The sequence below is a fragment of the Bactrocera tryoni genome, chromosome 3, assembly GCF_016617805.1.
Source record: "Bactrocera tryoni isolate S06 chromosome 3, CSIRO_BtryS06_freeze2, whole genome shotgun sequence".
NCBI lineage: Eukaryota > Metazoa > Arthropoda > Insecta > Diptera > Tephritidae > Bactrocera > Bactrocera tryoni.
Window position 1 is genome coordinate 9,472,671 of NC_052501.1, and position 9,667 is coordinate 9,482,337.

General features: G+C 35.9%; 1 protein-coding gene across 1 annotated transcript in view; it reads right to left on the bottom strand.

Annotated features, from left to right (window-relative positions):
• LOC120770989 (myeloid differentiation primary response protein MyD88) overlaps window positions 1-6,520 on the bottom strand; it is a 28,375-nt gene extending 21,855 nt beyond the window's left edge. Inside the window, exon 1 of the mRNA XM_040098736.1 lies at window positions 5,959-6,520. Within this exon, the coding sequence (XP_039954670.1) occupies window positions 5,959-6,439 (481 nt within the window). The 5' untranslated portion in view covers window positions 6,440-6,520. The remainder of the gene's footprint in view (window positions 1-5,958) is intronic.
• Between the last annotated feature and the right edge of the window lie 3,147 nt (window positions 6,521-9,667).

The following is a 9,667-nucleotide window of genomic DNA, read 5'->3' on the forward strand; positions in this document are numbered from 1 at the left end:
TCAGTTTGTATGACAACAATATGCTATAGTGGTCCGAACTGAACAATTTATATGGACATTGTACCTTTATCTTGGACAATCATTCGTGCCAAATTTCGTGAAGACATCTCGTCAAATAAAAAAATGTTCGATACAAGAACTACATTTGTACCGATAAGTTTGTATGACAGCTATATGATATAACAGTCTGATATTGATGATCACCTTCATTGAAAGATAAGGATGTGCGTACAATTTCAGATCGATATCTCAGAAATTTACTCATATAAATGTCTATTAACAAACAAAAATTGTAATTAGGTCAATACGGTAACACTGTATCCTATTTTCGAAAACAAAAAAAATTTTTAATAGCTTCGCCTATAACCTGATAAAAAAACCTATGTTTATCGCATCTCTTTTAAGCAGTATTTTATAGTTCACTGCCATTAATTTACACACAACTGTTTTTAAGTACACCCATTCGTAATTGTATTTAAATAGATAAATCCCACTGGAAAACATGCATTAGTCATAGGTTAGGCACATAGTATATATATTTATGTGATATTAAGCATTTGTGATACATTCGTGTGTTATGGAATTGTTCGACCGGAAGAAAGTCCAAGTAAATAGGAGCAAGCTTGAGGGGTGATCGGCGGCTTTATGATCCCGGAGAATGTTAAGCTGTAAAGCTACTCGTCACGAGCAAACCATAGATATACCATCTGATCAAATTTGAGCCGGACTGTACCAATAAAACTGCGGGCGCAAACAGAAGCGATAAATTCCTTTCGATAATGTAGAACTTTTGAGAGGAAAGTATTCAGTAAAGGGCGTCATCCAAAATTTGGCTCAACTTAGATATCCATCCATATTTCTTAATGACGATAACATCGAACAGGTTAAAGAAATAATACTTGAAATTGACATTCGCGAAAAAGCAGAGGATTTCAACATTGTACTTGTAGTTCAAGATGCAACTTTATTTTGGTTAATGTTTCGGAAATAAAGTTTGTCAATGCTAGACTCGTATTAGAAGATCTCAACATAGTTCACGAATCGACTTCATTTTGGTTAATATTTCGGATATGAAGTGTGTAAATGTCAAAAATGTACCAAAAATATTTTCCAGCTCCGACATCGCGTAGGGGCCACAAAAGCGATACTTCCAAAAATTAACCGAAACCGAAAAAACAAAAATTCATAGAAGGCACTGAAGGCTACCCCAGCCGAGGTTTATATAACTGGTATGGAAAATTGGTTTAAGCGTCGGTATACTTGTATTGACTCAGGAGCTAATTTGAAGGCGAAGATCAAAAGATTGTGGGTGAGTGTAGTTTTTTTGTCAGTCCGGATCAAATTGGATCATGTGGTATATATGTATACTTTTATAACAAATAAAAAAAATATATTTCAAGTGCTTCCATTGTAGTGATTCCACCTTATAATATATACCTTACGAGGTAAAAATCAAATTTTCGAAATTCCATGGAATTTCTTTAAACTCGTTTTCATACATTTCCTATAGGCTCTGCATTTTGCCTGCAAGCAAATACGTTGGCATTATTTCTACTTTTTCCTGCATATTTGATTATTGCTTAGCAATGATTTATATTATTTTTAGATTTTCGCTCATATGTATTCTCGAATTACGCTGTGACAATTATACTGTCCTTCTGACAGTGCAAGCGCACTCGCCTAAGCATGCATTTTATGCGTGTGTGCCTGTTGACATATTAATCCGGCGACGCTGCGTGGAGCCGTGTTATTCGAAAGTCATTGAGCCATGCAAAATTCGTTAAGCCCCACAACAGATGGAGTTGGAGTCGCTAATCATTGCCGCACGGCCCGAAAACTCGGCCGAGCGCTGTGCCATGAGCAGACACATGCACATGCATATGTGTGAGTGTATGTACCTTAATGAGGCGTGCAAATAAAAGCGCGTCACCAGCGTCACCGCAACCAAATTGACACCAGCTAAAGTCGAAGCGGTGAAATGTGTGGAGAGAGTGTGTGATTATACATACATATGTATGTATGTTTGTGCGCGTGTGCGTTGAAGAATGCTGACAACGAGACTGCGCCGTATGTAAATTTGCACGGCTGCTGCGTCTGTCATTCTGTTTTATTTAATTTTTGTTTGTTTGCTGCTCATTTCGGGCTTTTGTTGGCTGTGTGTTTAATCTTACGGGCGGCGGCGCAGCTAAATTTGGCTTAAAGTGATTGCTCTTTTCGCTTTTGTTTCGTGATAAATCGCATATACAAGTTTGTATACATGTCTGTATTTGTTTGAGCATGTGTGTATGTTTGTATGTTAGCAGATAAATGTAGAACGTCAAGTGATTTTCGACAAAAAACGACAACCATGAGATAAACAGACGAACGCGCAGCAGTGGCGGATTAACAAAGAAGTAGAGGGAACAAACAAAAAAAAAACAGCAAAAAGAATTGCTAACTGCGGCTGCACTGACTCTATAATACCTTTCACAGGTGTATTTCTTTTGGCATTAAAGGTTATACAAAGAGTTTTATCATTATTTTAAACGATCAGTTTGTATGGCAGCTATATGTTATAGTGGTCCGATCTGAACAATATGTTCGGATGTTCTAGCGTTGGCTTGAACAATGATCTATGCCAAATTTCGTAAAGATATTTTGTCAACTAAAAACGTTTTCTATACAAGGACTTACTTTTGATCAAGTAGTTTGCATGGCAGCTATATACTATAGTGGTCCGATTTGAACAATATCTTCTGATGTTCTAGCGTTGTCTTGTGCAATAACCTATGCCGAATTTCCTGAAGATATCATGTCAAATAAAAAAGACTTCCATACATGGACTTGAATTTGATCGATCAGTTTGTATGGCAGCTATATGGTATAATGGTTCGATATCGACGACTCCGATGAATGAGCAGTTTCTTGGTTTGAAATGGAGATGTGTAAAGTTTCAGACCGATATCTCAAAAACTAAGGGCTATTTCACGTTTATACCTACGGATAGAGAGACGAATATGGCCTAAATCGACTCAGGTTGTTTCGCCTCGTCACCCGGTTCTGGGTATAATTAGATATATTATTTTTTCTTAGTTAAGTGAAGTACGTTTTTGTATGTGTGTGTGTGTGTGCAAGTGTTTTAGAGTTTTAGTGGTTCAAATTAGTATGTATGGCTTTCCAGTCTCTATAAGCAGGTATATACATACATATGTATGTATGAATGCATGTATCTATGTTTATATTTAAAATTCTAAGTAAAATGCAGCCGTATATAAATAAGTATTTGAGCTTGTTTACTTTGTTGAAAAACAAAAACAATTTCTGCGTTAGTATTTTATTATCAACACTGTAGGTGATTTCTTTATTTTTTAGTAAATATTATTTTATTGCACAAAAAACAATAACTTTATTTACACAAACAATATTAGACTGCTAAAAGACCGCGCAAACAAGATGCATAGTTTTTTTTTTTAATTACGCCATAACGTTTTTTTTAATTTTTATTTGTTTCTTATTATTATTATTTTTTTTTTTGAAAGTCACGTGCCTCAAATTGCAACATATATGGTTTATTATGATTAATCACATCCACACTAATAATATACTAATAAATTCTGCGATAATCGGTACTGCTTGTGCTTTAGGGTAGCGCAAAGAGTCAACAACATCAACAACAACAAGTTTATTGTCGATCATAAACACCAACAATTTTTATTTATATTCATTGGAGGTCAAATTAGACGACATTTTTTAACCCAACAAGGGTTACAAGGACTTTATGACCCGATTATCTCTATTTTGGATTTAGTATCATCCTATGATACCTTCATTTTTACTCTCTACACTTCATTTTCAATTTTTTCATTTTATATTTCCAGCGGTTTAGGCGAGCTTTCTCTCATATTTGAGCTGGTTATCTTAATTTTATCCAAGAAGTAAAGAGTTTTTCTATTATTGAGATATTGTTTCAACTCTTGACGTGTCTGTGAAAAATGGTTTTGGTAAGCCTTTAATTCCCAATTTCAAAAATATTCTTATTTACGGTGTTTTTTACAAACTCTTTCTTCGATAAATTGCAGAAAAATCCATAACATTGACGATATTTTGAGTTTAAGAGATATCAAATACAGTAAATTCCAGTTTGAATAGAATTTCAAACCGACAACGATTTCATTTTATTAAAAAAAAATCCTGTCATTTCACTTTCCAGAATATCCGACTTTCAATAATCAATACAGTGCCAATATCCATCCTACTCCTGGACCAGCAAACCATAAAAAGCAGTAATTTTAGCATGAATACTGTCTTCAATATTGTTCGTACCACAAAATCGGCAAATCTTGTTTTCTATGTACCGATAATACCAAAACTCTACCTCACACTTTTAGAATCGGTTGAAATCCAAGCTACTACAAAGAACTGTACCACAGTTACAGAAAATAAATGACAAATATATATAGGTTTGATAGCTAACCTGCAAGAAAATTCTATATTCCTGAAACACCCTCTTTTTTATATATGCAGATCCTCAAATATTAAAAGCAATACTTGAATATTTAGCAAATAAATTTAATATTAAATATAAATTTTAAGCCTCTATAATTCTATAAAAAAAAACTCTTAAAAAAATCTTAATTTTTCACACATATACCAGCAGTCATTTAAGGGTTAAGGCACGCATTCCCCCTACAATATTGTATACAAAATATCAATCACTTTTGCTGTTTTTTTTACTTTATAATAAAAAAAAGAATCCCCAGCCAATTTTGGGCGTAAAAAGCATTTACCAACAATTTGCGATTGCAGCGAATAAAAGTGAGCCGTTTATTGATTTCGCAAAAATTAAATGGTTAATTAATTCAATGGTCTCCGAAATCTTGTGTCGCAGTGAATGTAAAATTATAATGCAGCACATTCACATTGCGTCATCTCGCATGGAGAGCCGGTGACTAATTTTACGGTGAATGAGAGTGGTCGCCAGCGAATTTGAAAAGTGAAATTCATAATTAGATTGAAGAGTACTTGTTGTCGGATGGGTTTCAATGTGTAGGAAATTGATTTTTTGCTTTATTTTAGTTTTTGGAGTTTTGATCTGTTTGGTGAACTTATGACCTGGGAAAAGAAACTCACAAAGGTCCAGTGTTTCTTTAGCTGTGGCTAACTTGAGGTATAGGAGGAATTTTTTTTTAGGGAGAGAACTTCAAAATGGTAGCAACGAAATTTTTTTTGCAAAAGGTGTGTTTCTCTGATAAAATTTGCCTAAATGTAGGCAAGGTTTTATCGTAAATATTTTTTAAGGGTTTCAGAGAGTAAATATATAAGCAATTTTTCGATTATGAGATATTCTAACAAAGTTAAAAACGAACATAAAAATAAACTGTTAACTCGCAAAAGTGTTCCAAACGATTTTATATCAAATGCGATAAAAAGTTTTTTCTACAAATTTAGTCACCTCACTGAAAATCGTGACACTTCCGTACTTTTACTACACCTAACCCCCCTAGGGGCAACATTATAGCATCGATTGCCAGGGTGGAGAACGCAATCGATGCGCAAGGTGGCAACTGCACAGCGCATTATGTCATCATGACCGGCTGACTGTCATAGGAGCCGTTCGCATAATTCACCACGCCAACACATGGTCATTAACCACATGAGGCGCGTAATAAAGGTTATGTGGCGCGACGCTTTCACCGCACTCGTTTTTGTTGTTGTTCTACAAGAATGCGAGAATTATTTACTTGACGTTTTTCATTACAACAACCTTGCAAAGTGTTTGTGCACACATAATATGCCTGACAACGGGCAAACAGAAAGAAGGAAATATAATTAGCGGGTTTTAAATATAGAACACGTGCCCAGGGGATGCCTGCGCCGGGCAAACTTAAGCGCCTCGCCCAATGCACTACGCAACTCTTAAATGCTAGCTTTCGGGGAAATGTAGGTAGGTGGAGGAGTATGTGCTGGCTTGTGACTCACCCATATTCTCGTAAATGTCATCGCTGACATCCCAGCGATCGATGATGCCGAGGTACTGTTGCAACCGTGCAAATGTCGCTGTCTGCGGCCGATGTGAACACCACTCACGCAGCACGGCGCGCATCGGGTCATCATTGTTGCTGCTGCAGAAGCTGCGCACCTCTGCCAGCTCCGCCACGCCGCGCCAATCGCGCTCGTAGCCATCTTCGGAGCGCAAGATCTTGCGGCAATTCAGCAGCTGCGACAATTGTAGGCGTGTATTGGTGCTCAGCTCCTGCAGTGGCGTCTCCACGAACAGGCCGATGTCAGCGCTGTTCACTTCCGCAGCCGGCGAGTCCATTGACGTCGACAGGCTGGCATTGTAGGTGGAGGAGGTGGTTGACGACACCGAACCGGGTGTGCTGATGCCGACGGAGGGCATGGACGGCATGCGATTGTTAATATTTGGTATTGAAATGGCCAAGCGCTGTTGTTGCACCATATTTTAGCTGTTTTTGTTAAAAAAAATATTTTGTTTTTGTTTTTGGTTTAAAATTTTGGTTGTTAATCTGATATTTTTGCTTTGGTTTCTGTCAAAAATTGTTATTGTTGTCGTTGACCCGATGTACATTTATCGTTGTTGTTGTCGCTGGCCGGGTGTACGGTTATCGTTGAGGTGGCGGTTGTTGGTGGTGTAGAATACTGCACGCGAGTTTATTGCCTCGAAGCGTTCAACGAACGCTGACGACGTACATACATACGCACACATACAACTTTGGCATCGGCGTCGTGGACGGCGGCAGCGCTGCGTCAGCAAAGTGACTGCGGCGGTGACACGTATGACTGCAAGTAAAAGAGAGGGGGAATATGCCAATCAATCAAATTATTATTTAGGCTGCATAATCTGAATAAATAAAACTAACAATAACAACAACAATCACAACCAGAGAAATAAATTTATGGCACTGATAAGCGCTAATCTAATTTCCAAGCGTTAAAGTGACATGATTTATTCGCTGATCAGACGACAGCGTCAAAGATTAACGCCGACAGACATACACATATATGTAGATTCATAAGTAGTTAAATACTTAGCAAAATACGATTAAACGATTTATATTATCTTAGAACTGATTCGTTTAACGACATATCAGGCTCACGTACATTTTGGGTTATTATTAGATTGCCCTTAGATTTTACATCGTTGATTAAAAGTATTGTAATAAGTACTTAACTTTAAACTAGGTCGACTACTTTTGGAGGCCAGATGCTTTACAAGCTTCTTCGGCTACTGGAGTGCTTATGAAAAAAAAAACATTTTAAGACGGAACATTTGTTAACTTGGTTTTTAATAATTGAAATTTCAAATGTTCGAAATTTTTCGGAGCCTATATAATGGGTTGTCAAAAAAGTCTTGCGGTATTTTTATTGAATTTTTTTTTTTTATTGAAATTGAAATGAATTTTTGATGACTCATGCCCAGTTCTTGACTGACGCTACGGCTGCTACTATGCCGGTCTCTTTCGACCAATTCAGCGATTTTATCGCAATTTTCGACGACAGGCCTTCCGGAGCGTGGCGCATCTTCGACCACCTCTACACCACAACGAAAACGTTGAAACCATCGTTGTGCGGTGCAAATGAAACTGTATCGGGTCCATAAACTGCACAAATTTTATTGGCGGCTTGAGATGCATTTTTGCCTTTATCGTAGTAGTACTGTAAAATATGCCGTATTTTCTCTTTATTTTGCTCCATGTTTGCGACGCTATAACTCACGAACGTCTTAAAAGAAACGACAATCAATCAAACACGTGTTAGCGCGTGAAATGAGCTTTCCAGATAGTATAGCATGACCCGATGCGACGAATAAAACTAGAACTACGCGCTTTCAGCGCCAACTAGCGAAAATACCGCAAGACTTTTTTGACAACCTAATATAAGCTTGACGTCTCCTTCTAAAGCCTACATACATACATATGTTCGGAGGTTTTTACCTTCGTTTGCTGTCTGCTGATCACTGTTAGAAAAAACGCTCTTTATCTTAGTCGGTCTAGGTTGCTCTTAGATCTAATCGGTTATACGACAGCTGTAGGTTTTGTCATTCCGATTTATTCGAATTCGATAAAACGTAAAATGATAATGAATTCGCGATAAAACAGATCGACAGTCGAAAAGAGTCATATGATTCACAACTGACGTCCCTGCTAATCTGAGTAGGCCTAATGCTCATTATTTCGCGAAAATTATAAAATAATTTACTGTCATCATAAATGACTCGATCAGATAATCTTAAAAACGGTGACATCACACTAATTTTACGAGAATTGCTGGATAATTAAACGAAAATATATTTTTTAGATTTACATATATGACTTTTGGTGACAACTGTACCAAATGTCATGTCAAAATAAGCATTAGTGTTTAGTATACGCTTGTTTTTCTGAAGTACATTAAGTGCATCGGCGATTTTTACAAAAGAGTGAAATTATTCAACAAGAACCGGACGGCTAAGCAATCAACAAGGATCACTTTTCAACTAATATCGTGCCGCAACCACCATATTCGCCTGATTTAGCGCCGTATGACTTATGGCTATTCAGCAAACTCAAATGAGCGCTACGGGAAACCGTTTTGAGTCAGCGCATTGAAGGCTATTCCGGAAATCAACTTTAACAACTATTTCGTGGATTGGAAAAAACGTTAGCACAAGAGTATGGGGGCCAAGAAGGCGACATACATAGATTTTGAAGAATAAAGTTTTAAAATTATGAACAGTCTAAATATTTTTTGCTCATAGTAGTATAACCATATTAAGAAAAATAATCACTGGACTGTAACTATCAAGAGACGATTTATTTCACTTTTTTTTCATAAAAATTGTTTATTGAACCATCCTAGCACTCTGTGACTCAATTTGTATTACACTGACTTTCAAATACAAACACTCATCGCTTTTGTTCGCCTAATGGTGATTTGTTGAAATAATATTAATTTGTGGGCTTATCTGATCAACTTTAGCTTTGGACTATGAACTAAAGTCAAATGATGTTGTTATTTTTTTTAAATTTTTGTGTCATAAGTACGTGCTCGAATTTAATGGACGTTAGAACGGTATAATTAAGAGAAAATTCGGTAGTTTTGGGCACAATTGGCAGTTGATGATGATGTTTCTACTTTAAGTTTGTTGATTTTAAAAATTATTAAAAATATTTTTGTATTTAATATTGTTAAAAGCAAAGTGAGAAAATAATAAAAAAAAATTAGGTTTGAAATTAAAAATTTTGATTTTCGTTACATATTTTCTATAAGAGTTAAAAAATATGTTTCATCCGGATGTTACTTTATTCAAATAAATCCTCTTTTTAAATTCAGAAAAAATAAGCAATTTACATTATCGGTAAACAGTGTTGTGAGTTAAAACAAGCACCCCAAATGTAGGCAACGATCTCCGTAAATATTTTATTGCTGCATGAACGTTGCATACATTTAGGGTAATCAAGCTCGTAAAGTGATGTTAAATACAAAGATTTTAGGAGAACTAGGACAAAAGAAAATATCATTGTTTAAAAATATTTTTAGAAAGGTTGCCACATAATTTTATTTAATATTTTTTAAAAGGGTTGCCAAATATTTTTATAAATTTTTTTCTAACAAAAAAAAATCAAAATTTAAGTGTTGCCACTTTTTTGTTATTTAATCCAACTTTTTAGATTTTCTTTATCTGAAT